Raw genomic sequence first — 18,691 nt, 5'->3', positions numbered from 1 at the left:
TGTGGTGTTAACCGGTGTACATAGAGGACAACACCAGTTAATTAACACCGTTGTTAAATTGGTGGTGTTACTTTTACACCTATAGGAGTTATTACAACACCTTTTGTTGTTACATTTACACTCTTTGGTGTTATGTTTAATCTCTAGGGTGTAATTTTAACACCTCAGGGTGTGGTCCTCTATTAACACCAATTGGTGTCAGTTTTAACACCGCAGTTTTTACAGTGCAGGAGCTCTTGAATTTGGTGTTGTTTTTTAACCACTGATTATATCATAAATCTGCATGGTCAGTCCATGTATTCAATTGTTGATAAATTGTTTAGAGAATAAAGAGATCTTCACGGCAAATTAATATTTTTCTCTTATAATCATAACATTAATGAAAATCATAGTCATAATCATAATAATATTTATAGTCCTAATCATAATCATAACCATTATCATCATCGTCATCATTATCATAATCATCAGCATAACCATGCAGAACTATAATTATGATCATAATCTTAATCATGATTACGATTACAATCATAACCATATGTCATAATCATAATCATTACGATAATGACAATCACAATTTTAACCAAAATTATGATCATGATCATAATCGAAATCATACTCATAATCATGAAATATGACTATCGGTACGAACGATAAGTTTATCGTTCATGTTAAAGGGGTACTCCAGGCTGGAAATAATATGATTTGAACAGATAAAGAAAAAACGAACAAACAAAACACTGAAAATGTTGATCGAAATCGGACGAAGAATAACAAAGCTATGGTAATTTAAAGATTTACATTATTCCGGTGAAACAGTTTTAGGTTTATCTTCATGAATATTCAATGAGCAAAGTGATTATGATGCACGTATCCCCACTTGGTTTTTTTTAATAAAATATATTAGGTTCACAAGAACATAAACAAATATAATACATTGACAACTGATTTAGTGCATCAGATATCCATTGCTACAACTTATTTCATTATAGGTGAGACATTATCATTCACACATGAAAAAGGAAACAACATGATTTCATGTTAGGAAAGGGACAGTGGGGATGTGACATCATCAGCCCACCTATAATGAATATTCATGGCGACATGCACATAACTGTTTTCACAAAATATTGCTAAACTTTAAAATTCAATAACTTCATTATTCGTATTCAGATTTCGATGAATTTTCAGCATTATGCTTTGTGAATTTTACTATATCTATTTAGATAGAAAATACTTTCAGTCCAGAGTACCCGTTTAAGAAAATGTGACATGTTTGCACACAATTATTTGTACTATAGCACTTTTGTTATATTGACTTATCTTTTTTGGTTTTCCTCTTAGATTTTCCACCATGATCTGCTATCATCACAGCTTGAAGAATGGATAGAGGGATTCTAAAACTAGTGTTTCTATTCATCTTATCGGATGCGCTTCCCCATGTATTAAGCAGAGGAAGGGTAAGCATATTATTAATTATATGTATATCATTGCAGTTAATCATTGGCGGCGGAAGCCAACAATTTCAGGGGGCGGGACCACCAAAATTGTAAAAAGCCAAAAAAAAAGGTTATGAACATAAAGTTTTAGGGGGCGCAGGAAAAAAAGGATTTCAGGGAGGGATCACCAATAATTTTAGACAAGCAAGCAAGCAAAAAATAAAAAGGTTATCAACTAAAAAATTTAGTCCCCCCCCCCCCGCTTCTGCCGCGTATGCAGTTAATACTGTAATTCAATACATAACGTTTGATCATGTGGTTCAGTAAAGAGGCATAAGTATCGAGAGAGTGAGGTTTTGTCAGTGAAATTTTGTAAATGAGTTTTTTTATATGCACGGTTCACTATTCATTTTTTTATTTAAAAAAATTACAAGAAATGATGTGAGCGAGCAAAAAATAAAACATGATTTCTGAATTGAGGATTAATTTTGTAGTAATTGTTTAACATTTCCTCGCCAATGAATTTGACAAGCAAAAAAAAAATCAAAAAGGTTCTTGTAAAAATTGAAAAGTGAAACTATTGCACAAAATTCGTCCTCGAAAATTTGTTTCCTTCCCTCCATTTTTTATTGCTTTGGATTTTTTAGGGGGAGGTTCGATCTAACCTCCGAGTTCCCTCCCCCTTGCTACGAGCTTGTTATCAAATATTTTAGCGTATTCAATTGAATAAAGGATTGAAATTTAGAGAGTTGCGATTCATATAATTTCTCTCTCAAATAGAATATATAGAACTTTGATGTCTTTACAAATACCTTGACAACTCATAAATTTAACATAATATTTTTCATTAATGTTTCAATAAAACACAAAGTCAGACATCTTTCACTACATAATAATAAATAACATTGATGATAATTACATGCATCAAGAAGAAACTTCTACAGTAAATTCAACATATTGATTTTTTTTCAGTGTCAAATAAAAACATAAAAGAGAGATTTTCCAAATACACAAAAAATCATTAATAAAACCTAAACGAATTGAAGCCATCAGCATATAAAAAAAAATCACCTCGTTATCATTTTACCCACAAAGCATGTCATGTACCAAATTTACCATATATTGAGTAAATTGTTTAGAGTGTAATTAGAAGGAATATATCACGGACGTATAGCAACCATATTATGTTATGGCAACCATATGAAGTTTTTGCAAGTTTCATCAAACTTTGTCCAGAGTTACTATGGTACCAGCAGGAGGCCATATTTTGCACAAATTATATGTTCATCAGTTCATGTAATGCATGATTGTGCTCGTACTTCATTTGAAACTTTGATTTTCGCCGAATTGAATGTCAGGTATATCATGATGAAATCAAGAAATGTGTGGGGTACTGTTAGGACGAAATGATCAAGATATCAAGTCTACCGTGACAAGTTTTAGCACATTTGTCTAGTTTAATGCAGAATGTTATAAACAGATGAAGAAAGTATCTTTACTGGCCTATACTCGGCTACATATCCCTTACTAAATAGCCCTCCGATGTCTGTAAACGATGCGTAGTATCTCGGATAATTACCCCATATCTTTGACATTTAAATGCAATAAAAAAATTACAATGAATGCTGCATATTTACATTAAAGATCCATGTCATTTCCACCAAAATTTTGTAAAGTTGTTGAGGAAGGTAATAAAGAGGTCGTGAAGAAGGTGGGGGGGGGGGGGGGGGTCAAGTAAATTTCAAATTACGCGAAACTTCTCGCAGCATTATGATGAAAAGGGAATTTCCCTTTACATCATGATGCTGCGAGAAGTTTCGCGTAATTTGTGGGTGAGGAAAGCGAGTGATGTTTATGAAGAAAATACGAGAGAGGAAAGGACAGGGATGTCGAGGGAAGTGGGCAGGGAGAGAGGCTGATAGAAAGATTGATAGAAAGATAGGTAGATAGATGGACAAATAGATTGATAATAAGATGACAGACAGAAAGAGCGGGAGGGAAGGGGCGAGGGAGCATAAAATGTGGGACATTATATGACGGAAAATGCAGCATGCCACAGTCACTTTGGATATCAGTCACATCACCATCAAGACGTAAACTACTACTTTTTTTTACAGTATTGCTCCAATCAATCCAATTTCTGAATGGTCAGGATCGAGTGAACAACATGGTTATTTTGTATATACAGTCAATTCCTAATATTTTCCAACCTGTTTATGAAAAAGTGTATCCTATACACTCTTTGGTCTATGACAGGATATGAGTTCAATTTTCATGCACTGAAAAAACTCCGGTGTTGATTTAACACCAGCCTGGAATCTATAAATGTCCACACCATAGAAGTGTTAAACACACCAGTTTGGTTTTGGTCTAACACCAGATGTTTATACTACACCAATTAGTATTAAAACATCATCGGTTTGATTCCGAACTGGTGTTGTTTCAATACTTCTCTGGTGTGGACATATATAGATTCCGGTCTGGTATTAAATCAATACCGGAGTTATTGCAGTGTGTGTATAATTCTTCTCATCACGAATTCGGCTACATTCAATTATGCTATTAATCATGTATGTAAGCATAATTGTGAAATATTAATGATATTTCACTTCCTCATTTCCAATCAGCAGAGGTGCGTGAATGCATGAAAAGAACATTTGTCATATTTCACGCCTTGCCGCACAATCTTTGGGTGCGGGGAAATGCTTATTGTGGGTCCATTAGCGCTGGTCGTGAGAAAGGGGGGGGGGTGCCCCTCCCCTAGATTTTCAAATTCTGTACAAGAGTCTATAGGAAATGTTTGTTCCTCCCCCCCCCCCTCCTCGATGGACAAAATATCTCACGAAATCATCGCCTATATTATCATGTGACAGTTGCAGATCTACATATTCAAAGGGGGGGGGGGTGAGTGGGGTGGCCCTTGGTCGAGTATTAACGTCGTGATTCATGCTTTAATTCCTGGGCTCCGTAACACAAAGATTTGCGATGGATTTAATATGTGAAAGAACAGCACTGATTGGTCCCTGGTCAGTATTTTAAACCAAATGGGGCCTGTAACATTGATCTCGATTGGTCAGTTCATTTAGCGATTGTTCGCTAATCTTTGTGTTACGGAGCCCAGGTTTTAATAACTTTCTTTATCTGTCTTTATCCCTGCCTTCTTTTTGCCCTTTTCGCCCCTACAGCTCCTACACTCTTACAATCTCTTCTCCATCACATTTTTTTTAAGAGTTATAATTTATGTGGTCCCGCTGCTGTGTAATATGAGGGGATGGTGCGGGTCTGTTGAATATGTTCATACTTCTCGGTCTGTAAAACATTCCCAGAGTATTCCACTGTTGAAATTTCCCTTCACACGGAATAATCTTTTATTTGGAAATCACAGTTGCGTGAAGGAACAGAAAAGATTCGTGTTGTGAGAATACAATTAAATCATTTTGCAGTCAATTTCAATATCAAAACCTATTGTCTGGGGGTATTGCATCTTTAGTGTTCATCATGGGCTGAATTACAGGCGGACAGGGGGACGTGTCCCCCTATTAAAAAAGGTAGGGGGACACAATATCAAAATGTCCCCCTACTATTTTTGGTCTTTTATGATGGTATGAAATACATCATTCAAAATCGAAATAAAACATGTATTTTTGGTCGAAATGACCTTAAATTTGGGGTGATAACCTTTTTGATAACCCCTGTCCCCCTACCTTTTTGGAGAGATTTCCGCCCCCGGTCATGCCGGTGTTCATTACAAAAAAGTTGTTTTCTTCGTTGGCAATCAGGATAAGGAAGAAACCATTGAAAAATCAGAATTCTCGGTTTTTGCTCCTGTATTAAAAACTATTCTCATGATCTCACATAAATGGTATGATCTTGAACAGGAAAGTTTTTCATATGACACCTTAGTTGTTTGACGAAACTATGGACAGTAAAATAGAGGTGGGGGATGTTCGACAACATGTTGGATTAATTGTCTTTTGCGTCAAAATGGGGAAGACCTTGCATGTATATGATGTTTTAAATCGTACTATTTTATGTAAATATCAAGAATGGTTCTAAAATGTTACTCTGAAATTTAATGAACCCATAACTATTATGTCGTTTTTTTGTTTCGCCCTCCGGTTATGTCATTGGTAGAGAACCTATGTTGTCAATTGTCCTTCATGACAATTAAATTAGGTCGGTAAAGCGCCTACCCGTCGAACCAAAATGTCGGGGCTAGATTCCATCCAAGGCGGATAACTGAAGCCTGCGTTGTGATGTGTAAACGTCTCTCCCCTGTTCTATAGATGCATACAGTGGAAAACACCCCGTCCCTCTGATAGGATGTTAAGTGGAGGCCCCGTGTAGAGGAGAGTCACCACCTTTGCACGTTAAGAACCCACTGCACAATTCGTATAAGTGTAGGGGAAAACGCCGGGGAAGTGGTCCATTTGCACTCCCCCGATCAGGAGAGCGTTTCATCAATATTTTCGTCCGACAAGTTGTCAGGTGTTACAACTTTCCTTGATAATGATTGGCTGAGAGTCACTGTTACCATAGTAACTGTCGGATAAAACGTTTGACAATCCTTTCATGTAACGCTCCCCAGTTATATCGGGAGGAGAGACCTGCTGGTCATAGTGATTTAGTTTGCTTTCCGCCTCCCAGAAACAGGTGATGCCAAACAAATATCATAATAATAATAATAAAATTATTATCAACAACAACAACAACAGCAACAACAATAATAATGCTAATAATATTGATATTCATAATAATAATAATAATGATAATAATAATAAGGGTCGGAAAATGGAAGCCGCAGTTTCATTGGTGACTCTGGATAAACAACATAAACAACTATATACGATTTTTCGTCAGCTCTGAAACGTCAGCCGGAACTTCCGAATCACCGACCCTCGACAAAGACTTCATTTTGATTTGACTTGCATTTCCAATGCATTTGCTGCGTTTTAGGATTCATTCCGCGTAGATGAGCAAAAACTCCCTATTGTGGAGAGTGACCAATGTGCGTGTATAGTATTATCTTTATAATTGGAACAGTCAACAATATCTGACACAGCTGAATTTTTTTTCATCCTCTTTTTTTTTCATAAAAAAGTGTTGTTCTTGCCCTTTACCATTTAATGACTTTCCGTTTTTTATATTCTATTTCTCGAATTTCTCCTGCAGTTCTGCAACAACCCGTCCCCACCAATTTGTGCCGACGATTGCGATGGGAATGGCTACTATGTCAGTGCAGATTGGGCTTATTGTATCCGGTGTCCACAGTGTCCGGCTGGAGAGGAACTTAACAAGGTATCTAGACAAAAGATAATTATAATCTGGTCACACCGAAAAAAAAGCAACTACAAACCATACAATGCTAAAATTTGAAAAATGGCTTTAATTGATGGTCTATAGTTGTTTTAACGGGTAAGACTGAGTCCTTGATAATGACCTTTTGCAGTTGCAACGTGGACGGATTCTACAACGTAGTAAATCTAGTGAAAGTGCCCGTCAAATCACATTGGACAGCTGAGAGGCCTTTGTCAAATATTGGTGAACCGAGACAGCAGATCTTCCTAAGATTCGGAGCTGACGAATAATTGCAAAAAAGGGTGGTCTGTCCAGAGTCCAGGGGAGCGTTTCATGAAAGGACTTGTCAGACGTTTTATCCGACAAGTCCGGTTTTATCCGACAGTTGCTATAGTAACAGTGCTTCTCAACCAATCAGAATCAAGGAAAGTAGTAAGTCTTGACAACTTGTCGGACGAAACTATTGATGAAACGCTCCCTAGGAATACACTGCTGTTTTGATTCACCGGTTTTCGACAAAAGCTGTTGTGTCATGAAGGGCTTTTGACAATAGATTCTCTACGTTCCAGAAAGCGTCGATATAGTGTTGCGAAATCTTCCAATTAATTGATTCATTGATCGGGTGAAATATTTCCAAAACTGTATAAGAAGGGAAGATCTGGTTTAGAAGTAATCTACGGGCTTTTCTTTAAATGTATTGTTTCGATACTCGATTCTGCATCCTTGAATTATTAACCGCTTAGAATAAGGACTTTGTCTTCCATTCCAAGGATGTCAAATACACAGTGGAGTTTCCTTTTATAACATAGGCTAATGTGTTGAGTTTTAGTCTTCGTGCAAAGATGTTTTTCAAAAAATGAATCATATTCATTTAGTATGAACTAAAATGGGATTACCGAGTTTAACTTTGCCTAAAACTTTGATGGTTGTCTGTTATCCTTATGTTCCTATATAGGTACCATAATAATAAGGGAAAGAATATAGAGACTGGTGCACTTGATTGTTATCAATGATGTTATGTTCTGGGCAAGGCACCATGAACTGTCAAAGAATTTGCGACTTGAGCTTAGAGTTTTAACTGGCGCTAATCAAGGTGGCTGATGAGCTTTTAAGAGTAACTTGGGTACTATCAAACTAGTCTGTATATATTAACTTGTCAAGGATGTGACCCTTCCAAGATACTTCAAACTTGTTTAAGGTATTTTTATTTCACTAATTGTTAATTAATCATGTTTTATGACCAGGACTGTGGGAACGGCTTGAATGGGGATGCAGCATGCCAACCATGTCAACAGGGTTTCTTTTCGTTAGACACCTCCAAGCGTTGCACCCCTTGCGCTACCTGTACCAATACACAGGAGCTCGAGCCATGTCAGCCGACACAGAATAGAGTGTGTGGCGAATGCCTTCCAGGGTAAGTCTTTCCCCATTTCTGTTTTTTAATGGAAACTATACCAGTTAGGTCTCATGGATTTGTGGCCCAAGCGTAAAGCAGAGAGTCACCATGTGGACACTAAGTAGCGCTTCATGAAAGGACTTGAAGTTTTAACTTACAAGTCCTGTTTTATCCAACATTTCACAGTGCCCCACAGTTTGTGCCACAGTGTGTTCACAGTGTGGAACACAATGTGATATCACCTTAACACTGTTTAATTTGAGCATTTCAACAGCGTGAATCATATAGTCACTTAGTCGACAGTGTGAACACCCTGTGAACAGTCAAGCACTGTCGAGGTGTCCACAGTGTGAAAATATATTCACACTGTTAAAATGAGCATTTCAACAGTGTGACTCACATCTTCCCTAAATCTACAATGTGAACACGATTGTGTGACACTGTGTTCTTTCCAGCAGGGTGACCATGGTAACAGTGCTTCTCGACGAATCAAAGTCAAAGAAAGTTGTCAGGGCCCCGTTGCTTAAAGAGTTGCAATCAAACGCAACTCTAAAAATCATGCGCAACTTGATTTTCAACCAATCAACGGCGCGTATTTTGGACTTGCGATTGATTTTTGACTTGCGTTTAAACGCAACTCTTTCTGCAACGGACCCCAGATCTGGCAATTTTTCGGAGAAAAAAGTTGAGAAAACACCATCCAGGGCCCGGTCACACAAAGCTTAGCAATTGATCGTAGAACATTGTTCTACAATTTTTTTATTCCATTGACTACAATGTACAACTAATCGTAAAAATCAGGCGTACGATTAATCGCTAAACTTTGTGTCACGGAACCCAGGAGCCCGTAACACAAAGCATAGCATTAAAAGTAGAACAATTTTTTACGATTTAATTCATTGACCACAATGTACAATCGATTGTGAAAATCACGCTTACTATCAATTGCTAACCTTTGTGTTACGGGACCTAGGTCAGTCCATTGACATCTTGACCTCTTACATGAAACATGGGAGGCTCGAGCCACTTTCTGAAAGAGAGGCAGTTACTATATGATTTTTTTTAACGGTTGATTATTAGCCCCTTTTGGCTCAAAGAATTAAATAACTTATAAGATATGTAGCCTTTTCTTGGTTAAACGTGACTGTGAATCTCTCTTTAGAGTTATAGAACTTGGTGGACGCAAAAGCCACCAGATCTCTGTAAGATGTTCAGCAAAATCTGTTATCTCTCCTAACCTAATTGTTACCAAGTCGTTTCGAATCCTCTTATATGCTATCATACATTGTGATCTGAATTGTCATTTTAATGAATGTTCGTGGGGGAAAAAAGATGGAATAAAATCAGGAAAGCTCTATGTGAAGTTTTGTGTTCCTGATTTCTTTACAGCTTTGTCCGAAGGTCTGGCCGCTTCTCGACAGACCCCAACGCCTGTCTAGATAGGTGTTCGGACCTTCCCCGTGATACCCCCCAGTGCAGAGATTGGTGGGCAAACCAAGGGGAAGAACTAAGACCGGAAGATGCCCCCCAGGAGAACCCCCCTGTAGATCTAGACAGGCCTGCTGAAGAAGTGCCCCCAGATGACCTTGACGTAAGTAAAAATCCACATCCAAGTCGTCATAACTGATGAGGAGCAATCATCATAATTGATCAATAGTTCAGTTCAACAAGAATTAAGATTACAATGTCTAAGAGACCGCAAGCTAATGGTACGACAAGTTCACCAGGATTAAAAACCAAAGATCAGAGGTCTGTGGCCTGTTCCATAAAACTTTTGCAATTTGATTTGATTCATTCATTTCCACGTTCCAATAACAAAAGTATATACAAGTGTAATCGTTTTTTCTTAGCATATACAACAATAAGCAAATGACATAATAAATAACATATGCATATATACATTCTAACAATCTAATTGAAACACATTTATACCTGATGCATTTCTTGTGTTAATTACTAAAACAAATAGCAGAAAAATATATATATACATATATCGACATAATACATTTTGAAATGTGGGAGACCTCCATCTTAAGCTTAGAATTAGAAATTGGTAAAGGCCTCAAAAGGAAAGGGGAAGGAAAACCAGACAAACAGTGCAATAAAAAAAATGAAAAAAAAAACACATTGAAAATCTCAGGCAAAAAAGCGGGAGTTTTTATTTCATGCAACAGCCCCAAGTCCATGAGGTAAACAACCAAAGGGATCTATAACATACGGTTAAATGCATGAAATACATGTTATCGTATAGTATTTGTGTCTTTTTAAGACAACGTTTTATGTCTGTGGCTTTTGTTTTTGTCCACTTCGGCTCACTTTCCTAAATTTATCATCTTTTTCTTTCTAAAGCACTGTGAGCCTGAACCTCCTTCGTGCATTGATCACTGTCACGATGGAAACTTCTTCTTAGACTATGATGGACTATGTAAGGCGTGTTTGACCTGTCAGCCAGGAGAACAACTTAATAAGGTATATTTCTGTTTCCCCGCCCAGAGGACTGTTGGGCATTTCCATGTGTCCAATATTAAATGGAGACTATGAAAACAAAATCAATCCATTCTTTGGACCCCGTCCTCATGTACCTCCTTAAAGTAGTTGAGGCCGGGGAAACCAGTTTGGTGAAAACCAGTTCAAAAGCAGAACGGGGTCTAAGTTTCAATTTTTAGTTTATTCATAATTTATACACTAAATCTAATCCGGCCTATTTCAACCTCAATATTATGTCATTTGAATACTCATACATGTTTTTTTATATATTCTTATTTTCTTATATCCCATTACTTATGATAGATGCAGTATTATATATTTATATTTTTAAATTAACGATTGCTCTAATGTTTGATGCTTATCATTCTACTTATCATTCTGCTCGTAGATACATAATGATGTGATTAGGGGAGGTATTGTGGGGGTTGGCTTGAAGTGACCAAGTCACATGTGTGACCATTGTATTTTGCCGATTCTAAATATCTTCATTTTATTTTTACCATTAGTGTTCTGACCTGGATGGGGTGGGGAGGTTTGGGGAGGAGGACCTGTGGGTTATGGCTATTAAGTTAGCCTTTTCCATACCCAGGCAGCCTCTCCAACTCTCATCCAGGTCTTATTTTCTCTATTGTACAAGTTTGATTGATCTTGTCTCTGATCTGTTTGTATCCTTAGTTTTTTTGAAATGCCAAATAAAATAGTAATAATAATGATAATATTGATCCCACCCAAGATAACATTTTCTCACGGCAAACCTCTCTTTAATATTGAACGTGTTTGCATGGAACAAACAATGTCAACTTTCACCACTTGCTTTAAATTAAAGTATTACTAAGAATATGCACATCATCATAAATATTCATTAGGTGGGCCGATGGTGTCTTATCCCCATTTTCTTATATTATTACATGATATCATAATTGTTTCATTATTTCATACATGTGTAAATGATGTGTCTCCATTAGGATGAAGTAAGTTTAGTTCTTAGAAGAAACATGTTAAGTATACCTAATTTCATATTATAAAATACAAAAGAACAAGTGGGGATATGATATCATCAGCCAACCTAATGAATATTCAGGAAGACATGCCTCGAACTGTTTCACCATGCAGAATAATGCAAATCCTTAAAATCAATAACTTCGCTATTTTTTTTAAAGAAAATTTTCTGCATCTTTCTTTGTGAATTTTACAAATTTATTGAGATATAAATATTTCCAGCCTGGACCATCTCTTTAAACCCAACCCTGTTTCCCCCGGAAACGTTTTTAGGTTTGTGGCAGAGGAAAGAATGGTGATGCTTACTGTCGACCATGTCCCAAAGGAACGTTTTCAGAAGACGGGCTACAACGATGTTCTCCCTGCCGAATCTGCGTCAACACTGTTGCGACAGAGTGTTCTGCTTCAAGAGACACCCAATGCGGAGAATGTCTTCCAGGGTAAATATTAGGCCTATACTACTACTACTACTACTACTACTACTACTACTACTACTATACTACTACTACTATTACGACTGCTACTACTACTGCTAATTCTTCTACTACTACTACTACTACTACTACTACTACTACTACTACTACTACTACTACTACTACTACTACTACTACTACTACTACTACTACTACTACTATTACTACTACTACTATTATTATTACTATTTCTACTTCTAATATTACTATTACTAATACTAATACTACTACTATGGATAAGTCTCCGGACTTTGAAACACAAGGTTCGGGGTTCAAATCCCACCTCGGCACTCGAGTCCTTTGTCAAGGCGTTTATCTGCATTTGCCACTCTCCACACAGGTGTAGTAAATGGATACCCGGTAGGACGGAATTCCTTGAATGCTCGAGCGCCCAATCAGGGTAGCCGTGCTAAAGCCGGGGTAATAGTGTGCAGCGCTTTATAGAAACATTAATGTATTAAGCGTTATATAATATTGCATATTGTTATTATTACTATTTCTACTACTACTACTATTACTACTACTACTACTGCTACTACTATACCCCTACTATTTGTCTGCTTCTACTCGTCTACTACTACCACTACTGCTACTTTTACTACTTCTGCTTCAGAGAGAGAGAAACCCACTGCTTGTTCTTCTTCTACTGCTCCTACTACTTCTACGACCACCACCACCACCACTACAACTTAGTCTACAACTGTAGACCCACATCTGCAGTGTGTGTAGCACACCTGATTCAAGGAGTCTGCATAACAGACTAGGTCTACTGGGCTTTATAAAAAAATACATGTAATATATGATATTAGGCAATCTGTAATTCTGAAGTCTTCCTAGCAATAGTTCAAACACTTACACAATTAAAACACTTACTCAAGGATAATCATTTGTTGTAACCATGATCATCATCTTAATTCTCACGTTTAGATACTACCAAGACGCAGATGGATATTTTCCCGACAGCGGAGCCTGTCCGAACAAGTGCCCTGAATGTCCTAACCACATCCCTCAATGTCAAGCATGGTGTGAATCAAAGAAGAATTCTGATCAGGATCCTGGGATTCCTGCAGTTCCTGGAGAGCCTGTCGAAGAAGATCCGAAGGATCAAGTCGTATCGGAAGTGGCTGCAGTTGCAGACATCTTCCAATCCGATACTGACAATGAACGTAAGGAGGGGGAGGTGTATTGGCATTCGAATTTGTATCTTAGTAAAGCATGGGACTGGGGGTGTTTCTTGATGCTGTCTGGACATTACAACGACTTTATAATCGACCGGGGTGTACTCTAGCTGTTGCAAAATCATATTCTATTCCAATCAGCCAAAGTTTGAATATGAACTGTGTAGATCAAATTATCTACTGTCAACAAGTAGGCCTACTCGAATGAATAGTGAAAGGATTTGTGAAATCTTGATTGTAGCATATGCTAGTAAATTCAGCCCTCCTTTGTGGAAATCTTTGCGAGGTATCCGGTGGGATTTGGGCATCTCATTAAGCGCAAGGTCCATCTCAACCAAGTTGCTATCACAAACTTCTTGAAGAAAATAAATTTATCATTACCACTTTCAAATCCTTTTTATTTATCAAGGATGCTGCTCCTCTTTATACTGTTTTTTGTTTTAACATTATTTCCTTTTCGACAGTCAACGACGAGGCTAAAGCTCCTTCGTCCACACATGGAACTTATATGACCATCTTCATAGTAATTGTTTCCCTTCTCGCTGTCGTCATCATTGTCCTGATCATCGTCGCCATCGTTTTCCGTATCCTATGGAAGAGGGGAAATGGCTCGACTCCGTCTACTACAACTGAAACGCCGTTCATACCAACCCCGAGTGAGACGCCCTCTCTCTCCAGATCTCCAACAAGTAAGGACCGTGTTCTTAATCAGATTGACATTCAAGAAATTATCTTTGGGTATAAACAGGGAGGCTCATCAATTTAAACACTAATAACTACTAATTCTCTATATTCACTGATATTTATTTTTTAAAAAAATCAGTTGATCGTCAGTTAGCACCCTAAATTTAAAGGAAAAAATGTCACCTCTTTTGGCAAAGTTACCTACAATTAGTGAAATTGTCTCAAACGCGTGTATGAAAAAAGCAAAACTAAGAAAAATTACATTTTTAGCCATAGTCGCCCATTTAATTCAACATACAGCGGTGCCAAGATTAGCTATTCTCTACCTTCTTATCATTGATGACACTGACTGAAACGTCATTCTAAACATTTATAGATCACCCGTGGGATCGGCTTGTGCCATCCCATCGGGTTATCGCGTCGGGTCGGGCAATAAAAAATCCGACCATTCAAGGAAAGTGCCCCCTAAATTTCCGAAACGTCGGGTCCAGTTTACCCGATGTGAAAACTATAGAATAATTCTCGAATGGTCGGGTAAACTGGACCCGACATATTGGAAATTCAGTGAGTCCTTTTCTCGAATATATGTACATACATGCCCGGCCCGAGGCGACAACCCGATGGGATGGAACAAGACTTTGCTTCTTGGCCTTGAGTGAATTTCTATATCAAATTTGGTTTGTTCGGTGAGAGAAAAACCACCAAACAATCATAAAAACGCAATCATGATTCTCTACAAAGTGGACGAAGTAAAAAAAAAACATAGAGTAAAATGACTGAACAGATTGCTGTTGATAACGTCGATTTCTTACTTGAGTTACCAAATTCTTGCCCCCTTTGGTCTGTTTATAGCTGTCTACAATCCAACTGTCTCTCCAATTTCGTCTGAAGACGGCTCCTTGGAATTCTTGAATTTTTTAAGGTAAGTGATAAAACAGTCATCCACTTATTAAAAACAAAATCTCGATACCTTGGTATATTGATATCGTGATTATAATACTCTCTTTGTTAAGAAGGTGGTGTTGCAATAAGATTTACAACTGATACATCTGTTTTAACTACAAGAAACTGTATTTTATTTCTTGCTGCAAGAACCAATCAGGTACGAATATGCAATTAATTGAGTTATGACTGAAAGTAAGACCAATACATTGACTTGCAATGCCCACATTTAGTGACATATCTCGTTAATTTGACCAAATCTCTCTCCTATTCTTGTCTGGAGGATAAGTGATAATTGTAACACGTATATCACATCTTGTGATTGTGGTGCTTTTGGCTTCAGCGAAAGTATGTTATTATCCACTTTGTCGGTTGAGGCAGTGGGTCTACCCACTTTAATACTTTACGCCTGTATTAGAACCCTGAATTGAAATGACCAACCTAAAGGCTTACTTCGAATTTACATCTCAAGGACACCACATATCGCATTTATTCTGCTCCTGATGGGTTGGGATATAATTTCCTTTTAACTGATTCATAATGCAATCTATATCTATGCGTATTGTCATGCAGGAATTTATCAAGTAGTGCTCTTCAGAGTCTTACTAACCCCAGACCCGTAAGTGGAGAATCAACAGATATGCAATCCGCAGCTTCTACCCCAACAATGAATGTCATTAGACATGCCATTGAGAGGCAGAAGGGTGTTGAGGATCCATCTCAGTCAATCCCATTGCTCCCAAAAGTACTTCAACAGGGAGGTGTTCAGGTTGTTTCACACGGTCATTTAAAACAGGAAGAAAGAGAGGCATATCCAAAAGAGGCTGATAGACAATCTGAAAAAGACCAAAGACAAGTTACAGGATTGGGTAACCAAATGAACAATTCTAGTACTTCGTCAGCGTCAGGGAAGGTTGTCATTGAGAAGGAATCCGGGACTGTCCATCCACTTATAGATGATTTCAGCGAGGCCTCTGGGAGCCTTGTCCGCCGTCGTCGCTCTGTAGGTTCAGCTCTGATCCCAGCTGAGTGCAATGCCGAGAAGAAAGCCGTGAATGGACGCAATGGGAAACAACGGCGCATGTCGGAGGGCGAAGCTGCATTGCACCCTAAGGATTCTTCGAGTGACGACGGTCTCCACGCTGTGCAGGAAACGGATCACAATTCGGCTGCAATCCCGAAGGAGATGTCGATGGACCGAGAAATGGAAACCGCCACTGTTTCACACATATCCGAAACCGAAGCCAAGGAGACCAAACCAAGAAATCAAAAGAAAACAAAGATGGGTGTACCAGGGAAGAATCTAGATGAAAATGCGACTCGGACGAATGCTGTTGCCAGTCCGGATGACGGGAGAACCCCCGGCGTTAAGTCACCTGCTGAAACAAACGTCAATATCCAAATCACTTTGGCCACAAAGGACGTCGAGACCGTCCACATCGGCGATGTACACAACAAACGCGACTGCCATACTTGCTGCCAACGGGCTATCGCACAACATCCACTCAACGACGACGACAACGAAGCCGACATCGACGGAGAAAATGAAAAATTGCTCAACGAATGTATGACTTCTTCCCAATCTGACACTGGTTATGTTGCTAGTAATGGTGTAAGCCCTGGCAATGGCGACACGGAAGACGATTTCGGCGAGCAGGGAAAATTGCTTGATCCTACATCACTCTAGATATTTAAATGAACTTTTTGTCCACGTTTCCATACTTTCAACATCGTATAACTTGATTTATATCAATGAATAGAAGCTCACAACCAATTTTAGTATTTGATTACCAGGAATGTATTTATGCATTGTATGACACCACTCCTAAGTCTAGCCTAGTTAGAAATTTGTCCGAATTCATAAGTAGTTTCTGACAAAAACAAAATTCAAACGAAAGTTGGTGCGGTGGTACTTACATCGTTCTGAAATAATCAATGAGTATTCATGCAAATGACAAAGTTGAGTCAATAAAACTACCCGATGATACTGTTTGGTTAATTATTTTCAAACTTGATTTTTTTTAGGATTCAAAATCTTTTATGATATTAATTTTGTATATTTGTTTATGTATTGGGTGATATTGAATATCACATTTATGGTGTTTATATTCAGAAGATTTATGGGATATTGACTATCATATATTAGGGTTATCATAGCAAGTGTAAAGTAAGTTGGTTATGTGGTTTGTATTTATTTTACCTTCATATCGCATGGTTGTATCTGGCATGTCTTACTGTTTTAATCCGATATGAATTTTTAAGTTGTATTGAAGTGCTGCATTACTATTTTAGATAGACTGCATAAGATTTACTTAATGGGCTAATGAAAGGTTCCTGTCTAGGACACTGCCGTGAAATATCTGTCGATGAAAATACCACTTGCTTTTCATTTTCTTGTCCTCAGTTGTTATTTTCATACAAAAACAAGGACAGCATTTTGAACAGATATTCTTTAAACTTTTATTCTCTATTTCGTGCACAAGCTGTCTCAACATATTACATCTGAATAACGTAGTTGGGGGCAGAGCCCACCCAAACAACAATAATTGGTAGCAATATCAAGAAAAACATCATACAATCATAATTCAAAAGAAATCATCTACATCGGATGTAAAATATAACATTTTAAAGTAGAGATGATTATCAAATAAATCACTGTGACTAATTATGAAGACTAATTTAAAATTCAAACGGGTTGAACAATTCTAGGGTGGGGGTATTATATTACATAGACAATAATTCCCTCCTCGCCTAGATCAGCCAATGTTGCATGTGTCCATCATAGTTATAATGGACTATAAAATGTATTAAATAGAATAATGATAGATATAATAATTATGTTTATCATATTAAATGCTGCCTGCGTATATTATGATGTATTTGGAGTTTATTTTTGCCATAATGTTAGTTGCAATCCAATTGTTTTGTAAACTATTATGTAAGTTCTTAAGTTTTCTTTTAAGGTGAGCCTATATATTAACATAGTTTTCCTTAATTAATGTAAATGTGCATAATTTTGAAGAATGTGATGAGGAGTGATCGTTTTGTTACCAATTTATCCAACGAAAACTTTGTTACTATTCAATTTAAATTGTGGGGGTTTTGTCTCACCTGCATAGCAGAGTGAGACTTAGGCAGTGGCGTACCGTGGGTCACGGCATGGGGGGGGGCACCAGCAAAAATATTGAGTCACCTAGTGAGCGCGCGAAGCGTGCTCATTTGCTAGGTATGCTGACATAATAGAGACATTTTAAGGACAGTGTCATTAAACAGATACGTATGTTACTGATCACATAATGCGAGCGCGAAGCGCGAGCTGAAAATTTTTGATATTCAGACCTAAAAAGGGACATAATAAGCAAATTTTTGTAATTATGATATGTACCTGCCTCGCTAAACAAACAATGTGAGCGAGAAGCGCGAGCTAAAAATTTTTCAAATTGACTCTGTCCCTAACAGACATTTTAAGGACTATAGTTTAGGAATAAATCCCACCATAGTAATCTAATGCGAGTGCCAAGCGCTTGCTGATTTTGTTAGAATTATATGCATCCGAACACATACAGCACTTGTAGTCATTGTAATCATGATTAACATGCGCATCTCAGTAATTAAATATTGCGAACGCGAAGCGCGTGCTCAAAATTTAGGAAATTCAGACCTGAAGAGGGACATTTTAAGGCTTGTTTGAAGGATTTCACGAAGACCATACGTATTTTACTAACCAAATGAAACGAGTGCGAAGCGCGAGCTGTAAAATTAGGAAATTCACACCTGAAGAGGGGCATTCTAATG

General features: G+C 37.7%; 1 protein-coding gene across 1 annotated transcript in view; it reads left to right on the top strand.

Moving 5' to 3' along the window:
- The window catches only part of LOC121415153, an 18,995-nt gene extending 1,232 nt beyond the window's left edge, over positions 1 to 17,763 (top strand). The window contains exons 2-11 of the mRNA XM_041608287.1: positions 1,345 to 1,460; positions 6,612 to 6,737; positions 7,982 to 8,151; positions 9,523 to 9,724; positions 10,483 to 10,602; positions 11,893 to 12,059; positions 13,020 to 13,258; positions 13,735 to 13,959; positions 14,807 to 14,876; positions 15,470 to 17,763. Of these exons, the coding sequence (XP_041464221.1) occupies positions 1,383 to 1,460; positions 6,612 to 6,737; positions 7,982 to 8,151; positions 9,523 to 9,724; positions 10,483 to 10,602; positions 11,893 to 12,059; positions 13,020 to 13,258; positions 13,735 to 13,959; positions 14,807 to 14,876; positions 15,470 to 16,583 (2,511 nt within the window). The 5' untranslated portion in view covers positions 1,345 to 1,382 and the 3' untranslated portion in view covers positions 16,584 to 17,763. The remainder of the gene's footprint in view (positions 1 to 1,344; positions 1,461 to 6,611; positions 6,738 to 7,981; positions 8,152 to 9,522; positions 9,725 to 10,482; positions 10,603 to 11,892; positions 12,060 to 13,019; positions 13,259 to 13,734; positions 13,960 to 14,806; positions 14,877 to 15,469) is intronic.
- The last annotated feature ends 928 nt before the right edge of the window (positions 17,764 to 18,691 follow it).

The sequence above is a fragment of the Lytechinus variegatus genome, chromosome 5, assembly GCF_018143015.1.
Source record: "Lytechinus variegatus isolate NC3 chromosome 5, Lvar_3.0, whole genome shotgun sequence".
In the NCBI taxonomy this organism is placed as follows: Eukaryota; Metazoa; Echinodermata; class Echinoidea; order Temnopleuroida; family Toxopneustidae; genus Lytechinus; species Lytechinus variegatus.
This window is presented reverse-complemented; position numbering and strand designations above follow the sequence as displayed.